The sequence below is a fragment of the Drosophila miranda genome, assembly GCF_003369915.1.
Source record: "Drosophila miranda strain MSH22 chromosome Y unlocalized genomic scaffold, D.miranda_PacBio2.1 Contig_Y1_pilon, whole genome shotgun sequence".
Taxonomy (NCBI): domain Eukaryota; kingdom Metazoa; phylum Arthropoda; class Insecta; order Diptera; family Drosophilidae; genus Drosophila; species Drosophila miranda.
The window spans coordinates 17,841,905-17,869,139 of NW_022881603.1; the positions used below are offsets into that span (position 1 = coordinate 17,841,905).

The following is a 27,235-nucleotide window of genomic DNA, read 5'->3' on the forward strand; positions in this document are numbered from 1 at the left end:
GTCGTATTCTGCAATACCCCCACCCCAGGCGAATTCTTCCTTTCTCCAGGAGGGGCTTTGCTATAGCCGGTGGAACTTTCAGAGTCAGGGTCTGCGTGCTCCTATAGGCTGGTCTGATGGAGATGGCTGCGGCCTCGCAGATTTCCACCCCTGCCTGCGCTTTGAGTTCCGCTAGGACTTCCTCTTGGGTGGACACTTCGTCTATGTCCCTTACCTCCAAGATGACAGTTTCGGTAAGACTCCTTACTTCAACCGTGCTTCCTAGCGCTTCCTTGACTGCTGCCTGCATCTCGTGGGTTCTCGGGTCCGCCGATTTTTCCAGCATCAGCAACAGCTCTCCTTTTGCTGTGCGTCGCACCCCTTGCACCGATTGCCCTAGTTTTTTAAGACTTGGCTCTATCTTGACCTTCCTTAGAATGTCTGCATATGAGACAGTGCTGGTGGCGGCGATGACTATTGCATCGCTGCGTGGCGGTCTTGGTCGTTGCTGCTGCTTTGGCTTTGGCCTTTGCCTAGCAACGACCTTCACCCACCCCACCTCTCGATCCTTTGGGGCGTCCTCCGGTCCCTTGCGAGGTACGGCGTCCCTCATTTGGCCTTCCTGCGGCTTATTTTTTTTGACTTCTTGGGTCCATGTTTTGGCTTCTTCGGCCTTGGGGACGGGGACGGGGACGGGTGGGTGGTGTTCCTGGGCTCTGGCCGTGCCCTCTTTCCCGCCCTCTCCGTCACTGCCGGCTGTGTAACCTTGGCTACAGCCTGCTCCGCAGAGATCGCCTGCCAGCACGATTCCAACTCTCGCTGCAGATATTCGATCTCATCCACCAGATCCCTCATTGGGTTCGTGATGGACCTCTTTGGGAGCACCATCAGCTTCCTCAACTCTCTGGCCTTTTGGCCCAAGCTCGCCAAATGCGCCATGGCCCTCTCCTTCGGGTCTGCTTGCTCCTCTTGGGGCGCTGCAGCGTTGGAGGAGAGGATCTTGCGCGCTCCTCCACTGCTTCCGCCGGCTGGTTTGGCGATCGCGCCAGAGCATTTTTCCGGCGAAAGGGATTCTCCTCATCCCAGGCGAATGAGCTTGTCAGCGGAGTGCTGCAAGCCGCAGCTTGTTCCCGCTGTGGCCGCGCCCTCTATTGACCAGACGCTGTCGTTTTCCAGCACTTAGCTCCGTGCCTCCAGTCAGCTGTTCTTCCGTCGTTATCCAACACCACTTGCGGTGTGCTTGGCCAATTTTGCCCAAAAACAAAAAGAAGGCAGCAACCAACAAGTGGCGCCAAGAATCACAGCGAAGAAGAATAGGAAAACAGGCACTTACCTGCTGTTCCTTCCCCCCCCTTCGGCCTAGGGCTCGACGGCGTCCCACTGGGATTTCGGCCAGTACTATTGGCCAGGTGGCCGCTTCTCTGCTTGCGGACTTGCGTTCCGCGCAGGTAAGTAACGCAGCACTACTATGGCTCTCGCTAACAACTCTTTGCCTCTTTTCCAGGCTAACTTCCGACGTTTTCCACTGAATTATACGGAACGATTTAAAAACACGACCGCACTCACTAGAATACACTCACCTGTTCCAGGTGAAATGTGTTGACATGTGTGAGTGTGTGCGTGTGGGATGGGCTACCACTGCACCGTTTCTATCTCCGGACTACGAACGCCGCTCAGTAGACAATGAGCAGGATGTTCTCATTGAAGCCGGTGGAGTGTCCGGCGTTGCGTACAATGAAACAGGATCCATCGAAGTGCATGCGCTTCTCATTGCGACTACAAAGGACAGAACAGAACGGAAGTTAGCAGAGCAGGATGACGGGCGAGGGGAGGGGGAGGGGGAGGTTGAGAGCATCGGTTTGACACTCACCGAACAAACATATGCCACGTTGGGGTAAGGGCCATTCCCACTCACACAAAGTTATTGCCCTTCATGCCGTCGTAGGTTACTATTTCGACTTTAGCGGCGCTCTGCAAGATGCGTCCATAGGGGTGGATCAAAGCCGAGTTGCTGCAGTTGCGTGATAGAGCAACTGCCACCATGCTGCGCTGATTGAGCACGCGCACCGCCTTGTCCAGAGTCATGTCAATGCTGCCCCAAGCAAAGAAAGGTATTAACCTTAGGGGTCGGTCTTAAAGAAGAGCCAAGGGGCTGGGGGCGTCCACACTCACCGCACGCCATCGCGGAGGCGCAACTGGCTGGTGCCGTTCGTCATGGCAATGGGTCCAGAGCCGGGACATGCCGGCGGTGTGTGGTTCTCGAGCTCGAAGTTGCGTGTGCTGCTCACGCGTGCCAAGGCGTATGGTGGAGGGGGCATTGGAGACGGCAACTGTTGGGAATTCTGAGATTGAGCATAGAATCGGCTAGATTTACAGATATGCAGGAGCCCCTTACCAGGCAGTAGTTCTACTCGTTGTCGAAGCCATAGGTGGGCGTGGCACTGTAGCGCCCTGTGAGTGCCTTGCCGTTCTGCGCCATTTTGCCAGCGTCTATTTCCTGCATATTCCCTGGCCCGTACTGGGGAGGGTTGGAAATGTGTATGCCCGGCAGTTGGACGTATGGACGGGCCGACTGACTGCCGACGGGGTAATTGGCGCACTCCTTGGAAATGCCGCTGGTGATGGTGTTGGTGCCAACGGTGGCGCTGCTAGCGAGACTGGAGCTGCTGCCGCGATCCATGTGGCCCACGGAGTCCGTGCCGGAGGACAGCGAGATGTTGCTCATGCGTTGGGACAGCTGCCCCCCAGTCATGCCGACACGCAACCTTGCTTGCTAAGGGAGGGGGGATGAGAAGGCGAGAGGTAGTAGCGGAAGTTAGATCCGGAAGGAAATGAAGAGGTGAGGAAGTGAAAGTGCCAGAAAATAATTGAATACCGGCAGGAGAGAAAACGACAGATACGAGAGAAAGTGTCAGCTGTGTCAGTGTAGCAACTGTTGCTAACATTCTGTCGACATTCTGTTAACGCATGCATATACATACATGCATACATATATGTATTTACATACGTGTGTGCGTTTGTCCCAATTTGCATTTGATTTTTATATTTATATATTTATATTAACCAAACTATTTTGAATAGTATTAGAAGAGAAGAGAAGAGGGGGGGAATAGAGAAGGAAAATTCGAATATTAAAGTCGGAAAGTAAGCGAGCAATGGTGGAAAAGAGCGAGACGGAAAATAAGGTCTGAAATAACAGGAGAGGGCAATGAGGAGATGTGGCAATGCTGCTGTTGCCGAGCTGTTAAGACTGCGGTGGCTGTTAACTCGCTGTTGATACCCTGCTAGCGCGATGATGCGGCAGTTTTGTAAAACAAAATGTCTGAAAATTGAAGAAACTTTCACGTTATTGCTTGGAATTTCACTTACCGGCGATGGGTTGTTGGTGTAGACGGAGCGCTGGCGCACCCCGTTGGGCGGCTTGGTGGGCGAGCGCAAGATGTTGTTGATTTTGTCGTTCATCTGAGCACGCGACAAGAAGTCCTCGGCATTGAAGATCCCCACACGGGTGCCCTTCGGGCTGCTTACTTGCGAGACCGGCACCTGCTGGGAAGTCTCGCAGTCCGATGACTGGCACTGCGCCTCCTTGGTGCTGACCTTGGGCTCAACGGACTTCGGCTCGGTGACCATTTTGATTTGGCAACTTTTTTCTTCTCGCTCTTTCTTTTCGTCAAGTGAGTTCACAAAACCGGCGTTTTTCACTTTAAATATGTGTGAACTTACTTGAGAACACGCGCGTGCTAAATACAGTTTTGTTCGACACTTCTCACTACGACTCTGAGAGGAATTTTAATTTTTATATTTAATTTTCCACTTTACATGAGCTCCGCTCGCTGGCACAATTTTCGAAAGGATGACTGTTAGGATTTTCACACTGAAAGTCGTCGCCTGCTCAAACCGGAATTCAAAGTGAAAAGCAGAGCTGTCTCTTGATTATAGTCGGAGCGATATTCAGGGCTGCATTTCAATGTTGTATGGATGTAGATCAGATACTTACTGTACATTTTCGTATTATGGTACTCCGTGGCTTGAGTCTTGAGCTTCACAAAAAAATGGTTTACCAAATTACCAAATGGTTAAATGGTAAAATGTTTAATTCGTACACTGCTCATTTTCACCTTGTTCGATCCTTTCGGATTCCTGTAAAAAAAATTTACCAAATACAATTCGTTCACAGACTTGCATTAAGGCGCCGCACTGACGCTGATCTATCCACAAGCCTGGAAAAAAGTATTGACCCGTCATCGTTTTGGCCCAAAGTAACTTCATTCTGGTCATGGCTATTTGTGGAATACTTCTGGCAGTCTTAATTTAATTTGGATCTCTTCCATAAACTGCGTGCACTGCAACTCTCTCTTCCCTAACTCCTCTCAAATCTGATTTCCTATAGATTATTAATTGGTACTTTGTATCGTTGCCCAACTAGAAATGGATTTAAGTCAGCTTGAATGCATTTCCGTCGGCATTTCACGCTTTTAGAGTCGGACAAATGAAGTTTGCCAGCATCAAAGTCAAGCAAAATCGAATTAAGCAATAGGCGCCGCTCCCAACAGCATCAAGCAGAAGCTTTAAAGCATATTAGAAAATTGAAAAGTCAGCCAAAAGAGTTGCACTTGGCCATGTAAAAGTACTGTGCTGTGTGCTCGATGGTGGCATAAAACTAAAAGTTTCAATTTTCTGAAGTGCTCGCCTTGGCTCGAAAAGGTTGCGAAATGCCAAGTGTCAGTGCCAAAGGAGGCGGCTAAGCACGGAGGAGCCGCATCTTGGTGGGCTACTGCTGATGCAGTGTATCGCATATCTGCTTCGTCAGTTGGAATTTCTGGCATCATCTTTACGTGACGGTACACACTTGTGTCCTGGAATTTGCATGCAAAATATAATAGTGCTAGGTGCCCATTTAAGTATGTACAAGCTAAGCTCTCTATAGCGGACACATGGTTCCAGTAATTCAATCCGTACTATCCATATAGTGTAAGTAGCGAATGTGTACAGCTTTTGTTAGATGTTTGGTTCTACCCAAATTGTCGGATATGTGCGGATAATGCTGGGGTGCTGTTGACAAATTAGCCAACATTTAGAATTTGGCAGGCCCTGAAGGACGCCCGTCCGCGCTTGTGGCAATGAAAATTAGCTGAGACATCGCACGTCTGGTGTGTAGGGGAGTGTTATTGTTTTGCCACCTTGTAGTCTGGATCGTAGAGAACTATTGTCGAACGGTTCAGTTCAGTAGGCAGCCCTGAACTTCTTGCGAATCGATTGACAACTATATCCCCTCGCCTGCTCACATGATTGATGCTGGCTTTCACTTTTTCGGCTAGAGCGCATTGACTTCCCCTGCATTTGGCCATCGCTGCCCACGCAGCATGGCACAGCGAATATTCGCCTAAAAATTCTATCTCATTTTGCTTGTGACATATTTGAAATTTATTTTCGGTGCTGATGCTGCCACCCCGATGCTGTTGCTGTTGCTGTTGCAGCTGCATCTGCACCTCCGCCCACGCACTGCATTGACTCAGTTTGAGAGTGAAAATAAAAAAGACAGTTGGCAAATACTGTATTTATAGAAAATGCAATATGCATGGAATCCGAATGAAATACGGAAACTCATTTGTAAAAAGCTACAATGCCTTGACCGGCTCCACCACCTCTTTTGTTGTCACTTACAGCAGCCGCAAGCGAACAAATTGGTTAACCTCCTTTTATTTTTTTTTTTCCTTTCCTTTTTTTGGTAGTACGAGTCCATATTTATGGTTCGTAAATATGAATGTGGGATTTTTGTCGAGCCATTACCAATTGGACGGCCATTTACGGCAGAATTGTGGTCTTTTTATACCCGATACTTTCTGGTCTGATGAGCTCGTGAGGTGGCTCAAAGGGGGCCTAGCTGAGGCCACCGGACGGGTCGCAGGTTGCGGATAGCGAACGACCTACCTATATACAGGTCATATAGGTAGGTCAGCTGCGAATAATCGGACATCCCTAGGGAGAGTACCGAAAATAAGCAGCCCCGGACAGCCAGCGGGTGTTCGCGAAGTAGCAACACTGACGATGCGCTTGTGGTGCCGCCTCGTATAAGTAGCTCACACACTCCCCTATCCCTACACACTACCTACCCACATCCCAACCCCCCACATTCAGCTCACACCGGGCCGGACTAAGAGTGTTATTCGACCCGTGCCGAGAGTCAGCCTGGCTGGGGGCCCGGTATATAAAACTAGCCCAGTCGTTAACGGAGAGCTCAGGGACTTGGCAGCCCCCTGTTCTAAGTATGCCTTATCCGGGCAACGTGGATCTCTGCCCGGACGGACCGTACCCCTTCTCTGCAGCTCGTGGGAAAAAGAATGGAAGAATTTAAAAACAAAAAAAATGAGTCTGGCACTCCCCAAATGCCAACAGGGAGCAATCCCAAACAGGGGAAGGCAGCGGCCCAAAGGCCTGGCCCGACCCGCAAATCAGCAGGGAAAACCTGCGCGGCGGAAGATGCTAGGGAGAGCCCAAAGGGGTCCCATCCCGGTGTCGGGGTGGGTGGTGAATTGGCTCCCAAAATCGATACCTTGGCAGAGTGGCTATGCAATCCTGCGGCTGCTCTGCCTGCTGGTAAAGTGGCGGGTGATGAGTCACCATCTACTAGTGTCCAAGCCAAATCTTTTACATATGCCGATAGAAGGAGTGCTGGCAATATACTCCGTCGGCAGAACGCAAGCCAGATGTCCAGCCCGACGGACAAATGGATAAAGAAGGTTGAGTGGGCCTCGAAGGTGCTGCCGAACTTTGGCAAGGAAGCACCGAAGAAGGAAGCCCCTCAGCCAAAAAGGCAGCGCTCACAAGAGACTCCGGGGCCGACACCGAAGCGCTCCAGAGTGCTGCCTAACACATCATTCGCGCAGATTGCCAGAGAAAGGACGCTGATTGGCGTCCTGCACAAAGGCAGCGCGGACTCCCGGATACCTAGAAACCAGTGGAAGTGGGTGGAAGCGGCACTGGCCGACCGCTGCTTCGAGCTGCTGGAAAAGCAGCCTGGACCCCCCCCCGTCTGCAAAGACATGGGCTGGTACCAGGGCTGCATAAAAATCGTAGCCTGTGAAGACGAGCGCTCCGTACAGCTGTACAAAGCAGCGGTAGCGCAAGTCGGGGAAGTCTACCCAGGGGCGAAGCTCGTCGCTGTAGACTGGAGCGAAGTGCCCAGTAGACCAAGGGCGAGAGTCTGGGTGCCCGCCTCCATGAAGGAGCCGGAGCGCATCCTAAAAATGTTGCAAAGATGCAACCCCCACCTCCCAACAGCAGATTGGAAGGTGGTCAAAGTTGAGACGACACAGGGCCCCACAAACCAGGCGGTGGTCGTCCTCAACAAAGAGTCGCTGGCCCCGATTGAGGCTGCCAAAGGCGAGCTCAATTTTGGGTTCAGCTCTGTGACCGTAAAGGTCTACAAGTCGGATGCGGCGGCCGAGGCACGTCCTGTCGACAAGCCAGTTGAGCAGGACGCTGCCTCGGAGATCGAAGCACCCGACGATCACACAGAGATAGACCCAGAGGGCTACTCCACCGATGGCACGCTGAGATGCGACTTCGAGGCGATGTGTTGCCACGAGGAAGTCGAGGATGATCCGGATGCCGACATTACAGTGGTGGAGAACACTAAGGATGTCCTTGAGGCTCCTTCAGATCAATCTCCACCACTGTAAGGCAGCATCCGCTGCTCTTATACTCCGCCTCGAAGAGAGCGGAGCAGACGTAGCCCTGATCCAGGAACCTTGGATAGTGGGAGACAAGGTTTGTGGACTAGGGTCGAAGGAGTACAAGATAATTGTAGCTCAACATGAAGGTAAAACCCGCACCTGCATTCTCGCCAGAAAGCACCTTAATATCTTTCTGCTCCATAACTATAGCGATAGCGACAACACGGCGGCAAGCCTAGAGCTGAAAGGGACACATCTAAGGCTGATGTCGTCCTACATGGCCCATGAGGGAAACGATCCTCCCAACGACCTGGTTCGCAAACTAGCCAGCGACAGCGAGAGGTCGGACATAGACCTATTAATAGGTTGCGATGCCAACGCTCACCACACTCAATGGGGGAGCTCGAACACAAATGTAAGGGGTGAGTCACTTTTCAGCTTCATCCTCAACTCAAATCTATTTATTTGTAATCGGGGCAACGACCCCACTTTTATAATTAAAAATCGACAAAATAATTAAAAATTGACATCACCCTAGTGTCTTCCAACCTGTTAGACATAGTCAAGAGTTGGCAAGTCCTTGATGACCACTCTTTCTCTGACCACAGATACATCGAGACCACACTATCCCTCGAGTGTCCGAAACCTAAGGACTATATTAATCCCAGGAAAGCCAACTGGGAAAAATATAGCTCAGCCAGAGGACTTACTCCCCTCCAAAGCACCATCATGCCCTGACACAAAAGACGACCTAGATCGCCTAGTGAACAGGTTCACAGAGGCATGCAACAAAGCCTTCGCGGCAGCGTGCCCCTCTAGCAAACCTAGGGGGAAAAAGAAACCCCCTGGTGGTCAAAACAAATAGACATCCTACGTAAAAGCTGCAGGACCCTCTTCAACAGGGCCAAAAGCGCGAACGAGGAGAGCCACTGGGCAGACTACAAAATCAGTCTGTCACTATATAAAAAGGAAACAAGGAAAGCAAAAAGGGCCTCTTGGCAAAAATTTTGCTCGGAAATTGAGGAAACGTCAGAGGCCGCAAGGCTTCGCAAGATTCTCTCAAAAACTAACCCCTCGGTAGGGTATCTTAAAAGGAATGACGGCACGTGGACTAACTCCAGTGAGGAGTCCCTGCAGATTCTACTAGACACACATTTTCCAGGGTGCACAACCATCGAGACGGCACATCTTCCAGGAGAGGGACCGGTAACCTCGATGGATCACATCCTCACAAAAGGTAACATAAGCTGGGCAATAAACAGCTTCAACCCGTTCAAATCGCCAGGCCCAGACCAGGTAATCCCGGCCCAACTTCAGAAGGCCGGGGATACGGCCATCAACTGGCTACAAGGTATCTTCAGGAAGATACTGGCTGTGGGTACAATCCCGCGAACATGGCTTAAGGCAAGGATAGTCTTCATTCCCAAAGCTGGGAAAGCCTCGCACTCAGCTGCAAAAGACTTTAGACCAATCAGCCTATCGTCCTTCCTTCTCAAAACCTTTGAGAGACTCGTCGGGCTGCAACTGAGGACAACTATACACCCTCAGTTGCTGTCAGGCGCACAGCATGCCTACCGGAAAGGAAAATCCACGGAAACGGCTCTTCATGAAGTGATCTCAGCGGTAGAGAAATCTCTGCATCACAAAGAGTACTCACTCATAGCCTTTCTCGATATTGAGGGAGCTTTCAACAACGTTGTACCGGGCGCCATTACAGAAGCCCTGACTGACCTGGGGGTGGACCGTCACTTGGTGATGCTCATTGATCAATTGCTCACATGCAGGACGGTGACATCAGCGATGGGATCGTCCGCCCAGTCAAGGTATGTCAACAGAGGCACCCCGCAAGGTGGTGTCCTGTCTCCTCTTCTGTGGAACATAGCAGTCAACAAGATTCTATGTGACCTGGAAGGGGGGGGCTGCAATGTCGTGGCCTATGCGGACGACGTTGCGATTATCTTCTCGGGGAAATACCCCCAAACACTGTGCGACTTAATGTCCACAAAGCTAGCGCAACTGTCGGATTGGACAGAATCGCGCGGTCTGGGAGTAAATCCCTCAAAAACGGAACTCGTACTATTCACAAATAAATACAAGGTCCCGCCCCTCAACCCTTTAATACTACAAGGATGCAGGCTCTCCTTTAGCGACAGTGCCAGTTACTTAGGGTTGGTAATTGACAAGAAGCTTAGCTGGAACCTGAATGTCAAAGACAGAGTGAAGAAGGCAATGACTGCACTCTACACATGCAAAAAAGCTATTGGGCTAAGATGGGGAATGATCCCAAGCATAGTCCAATGGATATATCAAGCTATAGTTAGACCAATACTACTCTACGGAGTTACGGTGTGGTGGCCGGCCCTATCAAAAAGGGCGATCACCAAGCAACTGGGCAAAGTCCAGCGGACTGCCGCCCTATGCATCAGCGGAGCTCTTCGCACCACCCCAAATGATGCGCTAAATGCCATCCTATGCCTACAGAGCCTTGACCTCGCAGGAAAGGAACGGGCAGAAGCAGCAGCAATACGTCTAAGAGACTCAGATCAATGGGTGACACAGTGCATAGGTCATTCAGCCATATTAAATAATAGCAGTACCGTCCCCTCAAAAACAGACTACCAAGTTCCAAGAGAGTACACAGACACTCCCTTCGACACAATCATCCCTCACAGAGACGAATGGCTCGAGGGACTCCCAGGCCCAGATGGGGCCATAAACATCTTCACAGATGGATCAAAGCTGGACGACAGAGTCGGAGGGGGAATCTACTCTGAACAGCTAAGCATAAGGCATTCCTTCAGACTCCCAGATCATTGCAGTGTCTTTCAAGCGGAAGTCATAGCAATCAGGGAGGCTCTAGACTGCCTACAAGCGGCTGCCGTCACGGCAACCAAGCTAAACATTTATAGCGACAGCCAGGCTGCGATCAAATCGCTGAGCGCGATTTCCTCGAACTCGGCCACCGTGGCAGACTGCCGCAAATCTCTGCACGAGATGGCTCAGCAATTTTCTATTAGCCTGATTTGGGTCCCGGGCCACCGGGACATCGAGGGCAACTGTATAGCGGACGAGCTGGCCAGATCTGGCACTACAATCCCCCTTCTCCAAGACAAGGAGGATATCTGTATGCCAATGGCCACCTGTAAGCTCATTATAAGGGAGCAATACAAGCGACTAAACAACGATATGTGGCAAACAGTGCCACGATGTCGCACAACTCGGCAAACATGGCCGACCATGGACATGAAGCGCACCTCCGAGCTCCTCAAGTTAAGCAGGAAAAGGTGCAGCGTGGTCACACGTTCCCTCACGGGACACTGGCTAATAGGCACCCACGCTAACAGGCTGGGGGCCCCACATAACGATTTTTGTCGCAGCTGTAGAGACGAGGAAGAGGAGGAGACAGTGGAACATCTGTTCTGCTCCTGCCCAGCTCTCAGCAGAAGAAGGCTACAGCACCTGGGCTCAGCCTTTCTACACGACATCTCAGAGATGTCCAAACTATGTCCCAGGAGGATAGCGAACTTTGTGAGAGCATCTGGCTGGGATAATTGCTGACAGGAAGTCTCACAACGCAGGAAGGAAATGATCCTATGCGGTATCACAACGGGCCGAAACCGGCCTAAGTGTGACGGGTTCCGAGCGAGCCCGGCAGCCGCCTCAACCTAACCTAACCTATACCCGATACTTAAAATGAGTATTGGGGTATATTAGATTTGTGGTAAAAGTGGATGTGTGTAACGTCCAGAAGGAATCGTTTCCGACCCCATAAAGTATATATATTCTTGATCAGCATCAATAGCCGAGTCGATTGAGCCCTGTCTGTCTGTCCGTCTGTCCGTCTGTCCGTCCGTCCGTCTGTCCGTCCCCTTCAGCGCCTAGTGCTCAAAGACTATAAGAGCTAGAGCAACGATGTTTTGGATCCAGACTTCTGTGATATGTCACTGCTACAAAAACATTTCAAAACTTCGCCCCGCCCACTTCCGCCCCCACAAAGGACGAAAATCTGTGGCATCCACAATTTTAAAGATACGAGAAAACCAAAAACGCAGAATCGTAGAAGATCACTATATGTTCTAGAGTGTAAAATCTCAACCAGATCGTATAATTATTATAGCCAGAATCAAGAAAACAATTTCATTCTTTCTCGCTCTGTCTCTCTCTAACACACAGGTTTCATAGTCGGTTTTGCCAATTGCAAAATATGAGTTCAAGGATCTCAGAACCTATAAGAGCCAGAGCAACCAAGTTTGGTATCCACACTCCTGTGATATCGGACCTTGACCGTTTCGTGTCCAAATTTCGCCACACCCCCTTCCGCCCCCGCAAAGGACGAAAATCTGGGGCATCCACAAATCTCAGAGACTATTAAGGCTAGAGTAACCAAATTTAGTATCCGCACTTCTGTTAGATCTCACTATAAAACGTATATCTCAGAATTTCGCCCCACCCTTTTCCGCCCCCACAAAGGACGAAAATCTGTTGCATCCACAATATTGCACATTCGAGAAAACTAAAAACGCAGAATCATAGATAATGACCATATCTATCAGATTGCTGAATCTGGATCAGATCGGATCATTTTTGTAGCCAAAAGGAACAAATCAATTTGCAGTGGCTACGCAGCCCCCGACGTCACGCTCAGACTGATTTTCTGTCTCTCTCGCACGCACTCTTTGTCGTGTCGTTCAATATTAGCGGCGTCTGCCGGAGAGAGCCATTCTGACTTAGAATCGGGTATAACTGTAGAGTTGCGGTGTCCGCAGCAACTCACAACGTTCCACCTCGTTCTAGTTTGAATTGCTTGTTGATTATTTGCTTGCCACATTTTAATTAACTGGATTTCGTTTCGCAGAACGAATGTGTAACAGTAAGCTTTTGGCAGCGAGCACTGCTCTGAAATATTCTATCTATGCTCCAAGGGGATTTCATTTCCACTCGGTCGAATGCGAAATGTGGAAAAACTATTTTCGTCGACCCAAGAAAACTCATGAAAGTGTCAGTGAACTTTGGCGCAGACAAATCCGGCCGAGACGGACCCAGACGGCCAAGACGCAGACCACACAGGGTGTGGGTGTAGCTGTGGGTGTGAGGAGCATGTGCCATTTTCAGAGCTGGGCCAACAAATGGGTTCAGCCTGGGTTTTGGGCAGCAAAACATTTTGGCCTTCGCCATCCATAAATTTCCAGATCGCAACTTTGCTCTTCGGATTGCTTCCAGTTTATTGTACGTACTTTGGCCCCAGCAAATACGAGTATTTGAAGCCTTTGGCACGTACCTCTATTATCCGAAAGTTGGCCCATTGAAGAGGCCTGGACTGGCACCAGCTGTTCATTTCTGTTAAGCCGTTGCCAAGTGGATTAGCGCAAATATTTTAAATTTCTGTTGGTCGGTCCACAGACAAGAGTGCTGAGAGGCTTTACTTTGCGGCTTAATTAAACTCAATTAAAATCGTGTTGACACTTTTGTTATTCTGTATTCTGTAGTTGTTTTTGTTGGGGCGAAAGCAAATTAAAACTTCAAACTTGATAAATGCCGAGTGCGAACAAAACTTCTGCTCCATTATGGATTGTTTTACCTGAAGATTAGTTGGGAATCTCGATTGCAATTCTGAGATATACGTTTTATAGTGAGATCTAACAGAAATGCGGATACCAAATTTGGTTACTCTAGCCTTAATAGTCTCTGAGATTTGTGGATGCCCCAGATTTTCGTCCTTTGCGGGGGCGGAAGGGGGTGTGGCGAAATTTGGACACGAAACGGTCAAGGTCCGATATCACAGGAGTGTGGATACCAAACTTGGTTGCTCTGGCTCTTATAGGTTCTGAGATCCTTGAACTCATATTTTGCAATTGGCAAAACCGACTATGAAACCTGTGTGTTAGAGAGAGACAGAGCGAGAAAGAATGAAATTGTTTTCTTGATTCTGGCTATAATAATTATACGATCTGGTTGAGATTTTACACTCTAGAACATATAGTCATCTTCTACGATTCAGCGTTTTTGGTTTTCTCGTAGCTTTAAAATTGTGGATGCCACAGATTTTCGTCCTTTGTGGGGGCGGAAGTGGGCGGAGCGAAGTTTTGAAATATTTTTGTAGCAGTGACATATCACAGAAGTCTGGATCCAAAACATCGTTGCTCTAGCTCTTATAGTCTTTGAGCACTAGGCGCTAATAGGGACGGACGGACGGACGGACGGACAGACGGACAGACGGACAGACAGACAGGGCTCAATCGACTCGGCTATTGATGCTGATCAAGAATATATATACTTTACGGGGTCGGAAACGATTCCTTCTGGACGTTACACACATCCACTTTTACCACAAATCTAATATTTGTTTGATAGACTTTAAAAATGGCAAAACTCAAGAAAAACGAGGGGGAACGTTGTGAGTTGCTGCGGACACCGCAACTCTACAGTTATACCCGATACTAAGTCAGTATGGCTCTCTCCGGCAGACGCCGCTAATATTGAACGACACACGACAAAGAGTGCGTGCGAGAGAGACAGAAAATCAGTCTGAGCGTGACGTCGGGGGCTGCGTAGCCACTGCAAATTGATTTGTTCCTTTTGGCTACAAAAATGATCCGATCTGATCCAGATTCAGCAATCTGATAGATATGGTCATTATCTATGATTCTGCGTTTTTAGTTTTCTTGAATGTGCAATATTGTGGACGCAACAGATTTTCGTCCTTTGTGGGGGCGGAAGGGGGTGGGGCGAAATTCTGAGATATACGTTTTGTAGTGAAATCTAACAGAAGTGCGGATACCAAATTTGGTTACTCTAGCCTTAATGGGCTCTGAGATTTGTGGATGCCCCAGATTTTCGTCCTTTGCGGGGGCGGAAGGGGGTGTGGCGAAATTTGGACACAAAACGGTCAAGGTCCGATATCACAGGAGTGTGGATACCAAATTTGGTTGCTCTGGCTCTTATAGGTTCTGAGATCCTTGAACTCATATTTTGCAATTGGCAAAACCGACTATGAAACCTGTGTGTTAGAGAGAGACAGAGCGAGAAAGAATGAAATTGTTTTCTTGATTCTGGCTATAATAATTATACGATCTGGTTGAGATTTTACACTCTAGAACATATAGTCATCTTCTACGATTCAGCGTTTTTGGTTTTCTCGTAGCTTTAAAATTGTGGATGCCACAGATTTTCGTCCTTTGTGGGGGCGGAAGTGGGCGGAGCGAAGTTTTGAAATATTCTTGTAGCAGTGACCTATCACAGAAGTCTGGATTCAAACCATCGTTGCTCTAGCTCTTATAGTCTTTGAGCACTAGGCGCTGAAGGGGACGGACGGACGGACGGACGGATGGACGGACGGACGGACGGACGGACGGACGGACGGACAGACGGACAGACAGACAGGGCTCAATCGACTCGGCTATTGATGCGGATCAAGAATATATATACTTTATGGGGTCGGAAACGATTCCTTTTGGACGTTACACACATCCACTTTTACCACAAATCTAATATACCCCAATACTCATTTTGAGTATCGGGTATAAAAACAGCTGTGTCGTAAATGTGCGATTTAAAATTCAACGAAATATTTGTATCCCCGCGAAGCTTGGTTTTTGGAGATCAAAAAGATCTTCCATATCCCGATGTCTCCGAAGATAGGGCTTATCCGAAGTCCCTTCAAAATGGAAGAGCGTAATCCGCTTTTACATTAAATCGGATTTAAATATAAACTCTATAGCAGCAGATATTCAAATTTATTTTCTTAGAAATCCTCACAGAAATTTAAATGATTAAATTCCAAGTGCTCTTAAAGATGGGAAACCGAACCAAACTGTCGTCTAGGGCCTGAAATTGTCCAACTCCTGATGGCACTTCAGGTGACGGCGTAAACGCCAAGCTCCGCCTGAAGGGGGCCAGGAGGGCCCATGGAGTGGGGCCATAAAACAATTTTGTTGTAAATTTACGATACCCCCGGCCATGTATGACAGAAGGTACATAAATACTCGAACACATAAAGGCACGGGGCAGGAGGCAGTCGACATTTTCTTTCCACCAAGAAATTAGCAAAGGATGGAGGGTAGGAAACGAAACGAGCTCCATTGCTCCACCATTATTTTGGAGGAATAAATTAATTTATTGAATGAACAGATTGCATTTTAAATTTATTATACTTCCATAGTATTGATTTTGAATTTCTCTTTACATGATAGAAAATTTAGGTGTTGGAGATTGACGTAAGGCTAATCCCGGTTTTTCACACTGGGCTTAACTTTGTATTATAATTGGACATCCCATCGTATTTATATATATATTAAGCCTATGTTTTGTGTTTGTATGGGGGTTTCTTTCATTGTCCTCCTCACAGGACAAGTGTCTTTTAATCAAATTACAATTGGGGTTAATTTAATAAACTCTCACTTTCTACCTTTCACAGGAGCTGTTCTATCTTTCATGTGTGTCCTGTGGCTGTTTTAACTGTGGCTGGCGCTGTGCCACTTGCAAATAATTCACTTTCTTTTGCCTCTTGTAAAGAGTGTGCGGTGTGTGTGATTATGGGTTATGTGTTCGAGTGTCTGTATGCTACGGGTGTGGATGAACATTATTGGATTGCATTGAAAGAACTGGTAGCTTAGAAATAATGTATCGGCACTGGCGTTACGTTGCCTAAACGTAACGCCCAAGAGAACTAGTCCTCTGATCTACTATAATTGTTGAATACACGTTGCTTAATCAGACGCACCAACTGTGCATAATTTTGTAAATTTTTTTTTGTGTGATATTTCTTTAAACTTTTTATACCCGATACTCAAAATGAGTATTGGGGTATATTAGATTTGTGGTAAAAGTGGATGTGTGTAACGTCCAGAAGGAATCGTTTCCGACCCCATAAAGTATATATATTCTTGATCAGCATCAATAGCCGAGTCGATTGAGCCCTGTCTGTCTGTCCGTCTGTCCGTCCGTCCGTCCGTCCGTCCGTCCGTCCGTCCGTCCGTCCGTCCGTCCGTCCGTCCGTCCATCCGTCCGTCCGTCCGTCCGTCCCCTTCAGCGCCTAGTGCTCAAAGACTATAAGAGCTAGAGCAACGATGGTTTGAATCCAGACTTCTGTGATAGGTCACTGCTACAAGAATATTTCAAAACTTCGCTCTGCCCACTTCCGCCCCCACAAAGGACGAAAATCTGTGGCATCCACAATTTTAAAGATACGAGAAAACCAAAAACGCAGAATCGTAGAAGATGACTATATGTTCTAGAGTGTAAAATCTCAACCAGATCGTATAATTATTATAGCCAGAATCAAGAAAACAATTTCATTCTTTCTCGCTCTGTCTCTCTCTAACACACAGGTTTCATAGTCGGTTTTGCCAATTGCAAAATATGAGTTCAAGGATCTCAGAACCTATAAGAGCCAGAGCAACCAAATTTGGTATCCACACTCCTGTGATATCGGACCTTGACCGTTTCGTGTCCAAATTTCGCCACACCCCCTTCCGCCCCCGCAAAGGACGAAAATCTGGGGCATCCACAAATCTCAGAGACCATTAAGGCTAGAGTAACCAAATTTGGTATCCGCACTTCTGTTAGATTTCACTACAAAACGTATATCTCAGAATTTCGCCCCACCCCCTTCCGCCCCCACAAAGGACGAAAATCTGTTGCGTCCACAATATTGCACATTCAAGAAAACTAAAAACGCAGAATCATAGATAATGACCATATCTATCAGATTGCTGAATCTGGATCAGATCGGATCATTTTTGTAGCCAAAAGGAACAAATCAATTTGCAGTGGCTACGCAGCCCCCGACGTCACGCTCAGACTGATTTTCTGTCTCTCTCGCACGCACTCTTTGTCGTGTCGTTCAATATTAGCGGCGTCTGCCGGAGAGAGCCATACTGACTTAGTATCGGGTATAACTGTAGAGTTGCGGTGTCCGCAGCAACTCACAACGTTCCCCCTCGTTTTTCTTGAGTTTTGCCATTTTTAAAGTCTATCAAACAAAATTTAGAACTGAACTGCGTAAAAGAAACAATTTAGAAGAACTGAAAAAGCCGAAATGGAAACGAGTTGAAAAACGATGTTTCTTTTTTTGAACACCAAACGCTGGCACGATGCGATTCGGCTCTGATTGGTTCCGCTTCAGCTTGAGATCGGTCTGATTTGGCCAACTGATTTGGGGAAGCAGGAAAGCGCTCCCAATTTGCAATAACAACTAGTAATACACGCATATATACGGCATTATATATATGTAGGCAATGGTAAACGATAGACAACTAGTATTCCCTGGGGGTTGGTGGTGTGGTTGTATTGCGCCCATGTCGAGCAATCGGAACCCAGATAGGACTGGGCTGAGTTCCTTCGCTGAGGTGTGTGTGTGTGGTGTGGTGTGGTGCTGGTTTTTGTACGAACATATTTGCTTTCTAACTTAATTCCCAAATTGATTTTATTTTCCCTAAATCCCGGGACCCTACCTGAACCCCTCTCTCCACGTCAAGGTCCCTCAAGTGTGCTGCTGTAGGTGTCTATGTATGTGTTCCAGGTGAAATGTGTTGACATGTGTGAGTGTGTGCGTGTGGGATGGGCTACCACTGCACCGTTTCTATCTCCGGACTACGAACGCCGCTCAGTAGACAATGAGCAGGATGTTCTCATTGAAGCCGGTGGAGTGTCCGGCGTTGCGTACAATGAAACAGGATCCATCGAAGTGCATGCGCTTCTCATTGCGACTACAAAGGACAGAACAGAACGGAAGTTAGCAGAGCAGGATGACGGGCGAGGGGGAGGGGGAGGGGGAGGTTGAGAGCATCGGTTTGACACTCACCGAACAAACAGATGCGAGGTCTTGCCCAGAGAGGCAGTGCAATGGATGCCAGGTGTGGTCAAAGTGGCCGATCCATTGCCGGGACTGGTGCGAATCAAGCACTGGTTGTCCACACGAGTGACCTTCACCAGGCCATCGGCTGCCTGGGTGATGCGAAATCCGTTGATGTCATAGATCTCAGTGCCATCCTCGGTACAGGTGTAAGCTGAATTGGCAATCACGTCATGGGCTTCAGCCATATAAGAGGGACCATGGCGCGAGTCGCTGCGAGAAGTTCGGGAATTAAATCGAAATTAGCCAAATAAGAAGCGATGCAATTGGCCGGGGGGACTCACTCATAGAACACTGCCAGGGTGTAGTCCTTGGTCAGATCGGTGAAAGTGTCGGTTGTGGTGCGCGTCCCGGCTGTGTCCACCAGGTAGATGAGAGCGCACGCCTCGCTGGTGAAGCTCACACCCTTGTACCACATCTTGGCATAGCGACTGTAATGGGAAGATAATTCAAAGGATTAAAAAGATGCCACGTTGGGGTAAGGGCCATTCCCACTCACACAAAGTTATTGCCCTTCATGCCGTCGTAGGTGACTATTTCGACTTTAGCGCCGCTCTGCAAGATGCGTCCATTGGGGTGGATCAAAGCCGAGTTGCTGCAGTTGCGTGATAGAGCAACTGCCACCATGCTGCGCTGATTGAGCACGCGCACCGCCTTGTCCAGAGTCATGTCAATGCTGCCCCATGCAAAGAAAGGTATTAACGTTAGGGGTCGGTCTTAAAGAAGAGCCAAGGGGCTGGGGGCGTCCACACTCACCGCACGCCATCGCGGAGGCGCAACTGGATGGTGCCGTTCGTCATGGCAATGGGTCCAGAGCCGGGACATGCCGGCGGTGTGTGGTTCTCGAGCTCGAAGTTGCGTGTGCTGCTCACGCGTGCCAAGGCGTATGGTGGAGGGGGCATTGGAGACGGCAACTGTTGGGAATTCTGAGATTGAGCATAGAATCGGCTAGATTTACAGATATGCAGGAGCTCCTTACCAGGCAGTAGTTCTGCTCGTTGTCGAAGCCATAGGTGGGCGTGGCATTGTAGCGCCCTGTGAGTGCCTTGCCGTTGTGCGCCATTTTGCCAGCGTCTATTTCCTGCATATTCCCTGGCCCGTACTGGGGAGGGTTGGAAATGTGTATGCCCGGCAGTTGGACGTATGGACGGGCCGACTGACTGCCGACGGGGTAATTGGCGCACTCCTTGGAAATGCCGCTGGTGATGGTGTTGGTGCCAACGGTGGCGCTGCTAGCGAGACTGGAGCTGCTGCCGCGATCCATGTGGCCCACGGAGTCCGTGCCGGAGGACAGCGAGATGTTGCTCATGCGTTGGGACAGCTGCCCCCCAGTCATGCCGACACGCAAGCTTGCTTGCTAAGGGAGGGGGGATGAGAAGGCGAGAGGTAGTAGCGGAAGTTAGATCCGGAAGGAAATGAAGAGGTGAGGAAGTGAAAGTGTCAGAAAATAATTAAATACCGGCAGGAGAGAAAACGACAGATACGAGAGAAAGTGTCAGCAGCGCAGAAATCGAATGACTTTGCAACTGTTGCTAACATTCTGTCGACATTCTGTTAACGCATGCATATACATACATACATACATATAGTGACATATCCATAATTCCCCACATCCCATACACATTATGTTTATGTACAATTCATCCACCCCATCCACACAAGTAACAGGACCCCACTCAAGAATCAATAACTGTTTCTTCCCATACTCCAAGCTAGGGCCCCCATAATATAAACAATGGACCACATTGTTCCATCAACATTAGAATCACGCCACTCTCGAGAAATCGATTCTTTAGAATCACGCCACTCATGACGACCAATCAAAGCTAGACATAAAACCAAGGAGTATCACATTCCTAGCTCCGTCATGTAATGCAACACCGATCGCCAGCAGTGGATGCCTTTCATCAAAGTCGACGCATCCCCAAATATCGATCCAGGCATGTACGCCACCGACACGAAGATGCAGCCGAGGAAAGCAACGCCCGAAACCAGAGTCGGGAGTTCCAAGAGAAAGGCTCATGGAAACTAGCCAGCAGCAGAGAGATCAGTTCCGTTTGAGACAAGCAGACCCAAAGTCAAGTCGGGGAATTCATTTAAATCTTGTGACATAAAGATATTTAAGTTGTAAAATAAAAGTCTTTTTTAAAAAACTTAAAATCGAGTTGCGGATATTTAACTGGCGCAGTCGGTAGGATTTCGCTTAAAATTAACTCCTATATTTCGGTAATGGTCAGCTTGTGTAATTTCTAATTACTGTGATCACGTAATCCCGGAATCGTTAATAAAATTGTGAAATCCGCCAAAGAACCTATGTGTTACGAGCACATACGATTTGCAAAACTAAAATTAAGTGAACTGAAGTAAGCGGAGATAGTGATCCACCAAGAACAGTGAAACACTAAATACAAAATCAAAAAACTTACAAGTGAACCAAAATAAAGTTAAAAACTACTGAAAACAAAACAAAACCCAATCCACACCAACAACATGGCGTTACCACCACTATCATTGAGCGAAATCCACTTAAACCAGGCACTGCTGTCGATCAGACAAATACCTGTCTATGACGGTTCATCTGGACAGCTAAGCTCATTTATCAAACGAATCGACTATGTATGCGGATTATATCCAACTGAAGATCTTCGCCAACAAAGTATCCTATTTAAAGCGACCGAGATCCAACTGTCAGGAGAGGCACAACGCGTATCGCAAATGATACAACCCAACACGTGGCTCGAACTGAAGACGGCGCTGATCAACGAGTTCAAAAATCACACACCATATGAAGAACTCTTACGACAACTATACACCACCAGATTCAACGGCAGTCTTCGTAAGTTTATAGAAGAATTAGAGATAAAAGCATTATTAATAAACAATAAGCTAAACTTAGAAAACATACCAGAAAATAATGTCATTTATAAAAACGCTTGACAGAATGTTCATGACCTTAGCAAGAAAAGATATTACTACATTGTCTAATCTTAAGAAGGCAGCACAAGAAGAAGGATTGTACGAAGCTAGTACAACAGATTCAGGTACAAATAAAGATCAATCGAAATCGTCTCAATCAAATCGAAAGAATGTTGGAAACTATTATCCAAATTATAATACTACTAACTATCACAATCAAACTCAGAGTTCATCTGGAACAGGTCAGACTAATCGAACAAATCAAAATCAAAATTCCCAAAATCTTGGATTATACAATGAGTTCAAAAATTCCTTGAATCAAGGTAGGGCTCAGAATCCATTCAATCAGCAAATATCTCAAAACCAAGCTAGTGGGAGTGGACCCAACCAACCTACTAAAAGAGGGAGGGAGAGCCAGAGTGGCCAAACGAAGATGGACGTAAATTTCCATCAAGCCGCCTCGGAAGAAACCGAGAAGGACCCTATATAAACATTACCATTAATTAAAGAATATTAAGGTGTATCGCTGACTCGGGATCATCGATCAACATCATGAAGGAAAATTATACAGATTCCGAGATAAAAGACGATAACCTTACGGTCCATACCGTTTAACTAAGAGTATAATGAGGAATGCGAACAAATCATGTCCGTCCGAACAAAAGTTCTACATACATAACTTTTCCGAAAATTATGATATTTTATTAGGAAGAGAATACTTGATGGCAAGTAAAGCCGTCATCGATTACAGAAATGACACTGTAACACTAGGAGCTAGGTCGTACCCAATCATTCAGAAGCTATTGAAGCCGGCAAGACCGCACAGAAGTGCACTGATCCCTCTACAAAAGAAGAGAAGATCGCACCTAAGTGCGTTGACCCATCTCCAGAGGGAGATCAATACTTCGCTTCCGCTCTAGACAGTGAATTAAGGGAATGTAATCAATTAAGATTGGAACACTTAAACGACGAAGAGAGGGAAGAGTTAAAGAAGGTCTTATATGAGTTTAAGGATGTGCAGTACAGAGAAGGTGACAATTTGACTTTCACAAGTACAATCAAGCACGAGATCAAAACTCAACATGAAGACCCGGTCTACAGACGACCATACAAATATGCCCAGATACATGATCAGGAGGTAAACCAGCAAATCAAAGATAAGATCAGGCAGGGAATAATTCGAAAGTCGAATTCTCCTTACTGCTCGCCCATATCTATGATTCCGAAGAAGATAGATGCTTCAGGAAAGCAAAAATATCGAATGGTAGTAGACTATAGAAGTCTAAATGAAATAACAGTTAAGGACAAATTCCCAACTCCACGAATGGATGAAATCCTAGACAAACTAGGTAAATGTCAGTATTTTACGACAATCGATTTAGCAAAAGGCTTCCATCAAATACCCATGGAACCTAGCTCAATCCCCAAAACTGCGTTCTCCACTAAGCATGGACATTACGAGTTCACTCGTATGCCCTTTGGGCTAACCACTGCCCCAGCTACCTTCCAAAGATGTATGAACAATCTGCTAGAAGAGTTAATCTTCAAAGATTGCTTTGTATACTTAGATGACATCATTATATTTTCCACTTCATTGGAAGAACACTTGTTGTCACTAAGGAGAGTATTTGGAAAGTTGAGAGACGCCAACTTGAAGCTACAAATGGATAAATGTGAATTCATGAAAAAGGAAACTGAATTCCTAGGTCATGTAGTCACTACTGAAGGAATAGTACCAAATCCAGGCAAAATCTCTGCAATTGTCAAATTTCCATAACCAGAAACGACTAAACAAATAAAGTCATTCTTAGGTCTGTGCGGGTTCTACAGGAAATTCATTCCTAATTTTGCAAACATAGCAAAACCCATGACACTCAAACTAAAGAAAGGAGCTGTCATAGACCCCAAGGAAGAAAAGTACGTCGAGGCATTTGAGAGACTAAAAGTACTCATCACCTCAGACCCTATCCTTGCGTTCCCAGACTTTGACAAAATGTTCACGGTAACAACCGACGCTAGTAACATAGCATTGGGAGCGGTTTTGTCACAAGAACACAAACCAATCTGCTACGCTAGCAGAACCCTAAATGAACATGAAATAAACTATTCAGCCATCGAAAAGGAATTATTAGCGGTCGTATGGGCAACCAAGTATTTCCGTTCATACCTGTTCGGTAGAACATTCGAGATACAAAGCGATCATAAACCCTTGATTTGGTTGAACAACCTCAAGGAGCCAAATATGAAATTACAAAGGTGGAAAATAAAACTGAATGAGTTTGATTTTAAAATGAAATATCTACCAGGCAAAGAAAATCATGTAGCTGATGCCTTATCAAGGGTAAAGATTAATAAAAATCTCCTTGGAGAAGCTTCCAATAGCGTTGGTGCAACTGTACATAGCGCACAGGAAGACAATCTAAATCACATTGCTATCACGGAAAGACCAATTATCTATTACAATCGGCAAATTGAGCTAATAAAAGGCAATGAAGATAAGGTAGAAACAATTCGTTATTTTCACAAGCTAATCATCAAGATCACGTATAAGGAAATGACTAACACCTTAGCGAAGGATATAATAAAGGAATATCTATGCACCAAAAAGAGCGCATTATATTTCCATAACGAAATAGATTTTCCTCCATTCCAAAAAGCCTATTTAGAAATCATTAATTCTAACAATATAACCAAAGCTATTAAATCAAGCACGAAACTCCTAGATATTCAGAATTACGCTGAATTTAAAGAAACCATATTAAAGAATCATAAAGGCTTACTCCATCCAGGGATAGAGAAAACCGTCAATTGGTTTAGGGGAAAATACTATTACCCGGATTATCAAAAACTAATCCAAAACATCATAAACGAATGTCCTATTTGTAATATTGCCAAAACAGAGCATAGAAATACGAAGTTGGCATTGGAATCTACACCGGAAATACTGAACATCAGAGAGAAATACGTCATAGATTTCTATATGGTTGCTAACCAACAGTTCCTATCATGTATTGACGTATACTCGAAGTTTGCCAATCTTGTAGAAGTAAAAAGTCGTGACTGGTTAGAAGCAAAAAGAGCCATCATGAAAGTTTTTAACGAGATGGGCAAACCAATTGAAATCAAAGCCGATAAAGATTCAGCTTTTATGTGCACAGCATTGCAAGCATGGCTGAATGCGGAAAACGTCAAAATAGAGATCACTTCCAGCAAAAATGGAATATCTGACGTAGAAAGATTTCATAAAACAGTAAATGAAAAATTAAGAATAATATCTAGCGAGGATAACCCAGAAGATAGATTCACGAAGTTTGAATTAATTCTTTATACTTATAATCATAAAACCAAACATAATACCACAAATAGGACACCAGCTGATATATTCATTTATGCAGGCTCACCTGATTATGACACCCAACTAAATAAAGTGAATAAAATCACTCAATTAAATAAAAACCGCATAGAGTATGAAGTAGATACCCGCTATAAACTATCACCTCTAGTTAAGTCTAAGGTAACAAATCCTTTCAAAAGGACGGGCGAAATTAGACAGGTAGACGAAAAACATTATGAAGAAAAGAATAGGGGTAGGAAAATAACTCATTATAAATCAAAATTCAAGAAAAAGAAGAAATCTAATAGAAGCAAATATAATAATTCCAGAGAAACCGAGGAAGTTAATGGAATCGGCGAACTTCAACACAATTAAAATCCTCATCTTCCTCATAATTACCACCGAAATGGCACAGGGCCAAAACATAGAAATAAATCCTATAAAATCCCAAAACGGATATATGATATTCAAAACTGGATCGATTAACATACCTATCAATTACGAATACCATTATCTAACTGTTAATGTAACTAAAACCGAAGAACTATACCAAAATTTATTAATGCAAGCCACTAAATTCCAGGACATAATCCAAATAAAATATCTAGTAGACAAATTGCAAAGAGAAATGAACGGTCTAAAAATAACCAAAAGAAATAAAAGAGGCCTAATCAATATAGTAGGAACAGCCTACAAATATCTCTTTGGAACACTAGATCAGGAAGATAAAGTCGATTTGGAACAAAAAATAGAAAATTTAGCCAGCCATAGCATTCAAATGAATGAACTAAATTTGGTAATAGATGCAGTTAATAGCGGAATAAACGTTATAAACAAACTAAATGAAGAAAAAGACAGGAATCAACAAATAGAAATTTTGATATTCAATCTACAACATTTCACAGAATATATCGAAGATATAGAACTAGGTATGCAATTAACTAGGCTCGGTATATTTAATCCAAATTTATTAAAACAAGACTACCTGGAACAAATAAATTCTGAGAAAATACTAAATATAAAAACCTTCACATGGCTAAAATCCGATACCAACGAAATTCTAATAATTTCCAACATTCCCAAAGACATTACAAAAGTACCAATCTATAAAATCGTTCCGTATCCAGACGAATTAAATAACATGTTAACAGATATGACATACGACAAGTACTACATAAAAAATGAAGAAGTATTTGTTAAAGAAACTAGATTGAAAACCAATGACAATTGTATAAAAGGAATTTTAAATCAAATTCCCACTAAATGTCCATATTCCAAAACTTTTCAAAACTTTCAAATAAACTTTATTGAACCCAATATACTAATCACATGGAATCTTCCAAAAACAACGATAAACCAGAATTGTGTAAACCAAGAAATCATAGCGGAAGGAAATACCATTATAAAAATCTACAACTGTTCAATCCAATTAAATGAATTTACAATATCAAACACAATGTTAGATTTTGCCCAGAATGTTTATGTCAACAACAACATAAATAAAATAAAACCACTGTCGTATGTCCAAACTAATGAAATAATTATGCAATACACCAAATATAGTAACCTATTACAAATAAGTCTACTAATTTCATTTGTCATAATTATATTAGTACTACTAAGTTATGTAGCTGTTAAATTTAAGAAAACTTCTAAAAGAGTCACGGTTAAATGTATTAACCCTATAATAGAAGCAGAAGAGGAACCAACCTCAGCCACCGCACTTGACACCCCGTCACTATACCCGAGGGTAATCGCCTAGGGACAGGCTAATAACAAACGTTGGGGGAGTGACATATCCATAATTCCCCACATCCCATACACATTATGTTTATGTACAATTCATCCACCCCATCCACACAAGTAACAGGACCCCACTCAAGAATCAATAACTGTTTCTTCCCATACTCCAAGCTAGGGCCCCCCATAATATAAACAATGGACCACATTGTTTCATCAACATTAGAATCACGCCACTCTCGAGAAATCGATTCTTTAGAATCACGCCACTCATGAGGACCAATCAAAGCTAGACATAAAACCAAGGAGTATCACATTCCTAGCTCCGTCATGTAATGCTACACCGATCGCCAGCAGTGGATGCCTTTCATCAAAGCCGACGCATCCCCAAATATCGATCCAGGCACGTACGCCACCGACACGAAGATGCAGCCGAGGAAAGCAACGCCCGAAGCCAGAGTCGGGAGATCCAAGAGAAGGGCTCATGGAAACTAGCCAGCAGCAGAGAGATCAGTTCCGTTTGAGACAAGCAGACCCAAAGTCAAGTCGGGGAATTCATTTAAATCTTGTGACAAAGATTTTTAAGTTGTAAAATAAAAGTCTTTTTTAAAAAACTTAAAATCGAGTTGCGGATATTTAACTATATATGTATTTACATACGTGTGTGCGTTTTTCCCAATTTGCATTTGATTTTTATAGAAATTAACCAAACTATTTTGAATAGTATTAGAAGAGAAG

The 27,235-nt window shown here is 45.7% G+C and overlaps 2 protein-coding genes across 5 annotated transcripts; both read right to left on the reverse strand.

The window, feature by feature from the left end:
* Nucleotides 1-1,875: 1,875 nt before the first annotated feature.
* On the reverse strand, nucleotides 1,876-3,629 carry LOC117191851. 4 transcript variants are annotated; one of them, XM_033396618.1, is made up of 3 exons: nucleotides 2,375-2,467; nucleotides 2,152-2,321; nucleotides 1,876-2,071 (listed from the first exon to the last, which is right to left on the reverse strand). In XM_033396618.1, exons 2-3 carry the CDS (start codon nucleotides 2,295-2,297, stop codon nucleotides 1,891-1,893), a joined length of 327 nt encoding a protein of 108 aa, XP_033252509.1. In that variant the 5' UTR covers nucleotides 2,298-2,321; nucleotides 2,375-2,467; the 3' UTR covers nucleotides 1,876-1,890. The 4 variants fall into 4 exon arrangements, with proteins under 4 accessions (XP_033252509.1, XP_033252510.1, XP_033252508.1 ...); XM_033396619.1 differs by having other exon boundaries at nucleotides 2,152-2,309; nucleotides 2,375-2,453; XM_033396617.1 differs by lacking the exon at nucleotides 1,876-2,071 and adding an exon at nucleotides 3,349-3,629 and having other exon boundaries at nucleotides 2,217-2,309; nucleotides 2,375-2,752.
* Nucleotides 3,630-18,112: 14,483 nt separating this feature from the next.
* Nucleotides 18,113-19,823, reverse strand: LOC117191393. The gene is made up of 6 exons (XM_033396277.1): nucleotides 19,487-19,823; nucleotides 19,264-19,433; nucleotides 19,007-19,183; nucleotides 18,792-18,938; nucleotides 18,457-18,720; nucleotides 18,113-18,361 (listed from the first exon to the last, which is right to left on the reverse strand). Exons 1-6 carry the CDS (start codon nucleotides 19,814-19,816, stop codon nucleotides 18,259-18,261), a joined length of 1,191 nt encoding a protein of 396 aa, XP_033252168.1. The 5' UTR covers nucleotides 19,817-19,823; the 3' UTR covers nucleotides 18,113-18,258.
* Nucleotides 19,824-27,235: the final 7,412 nt, after the last annotated feature.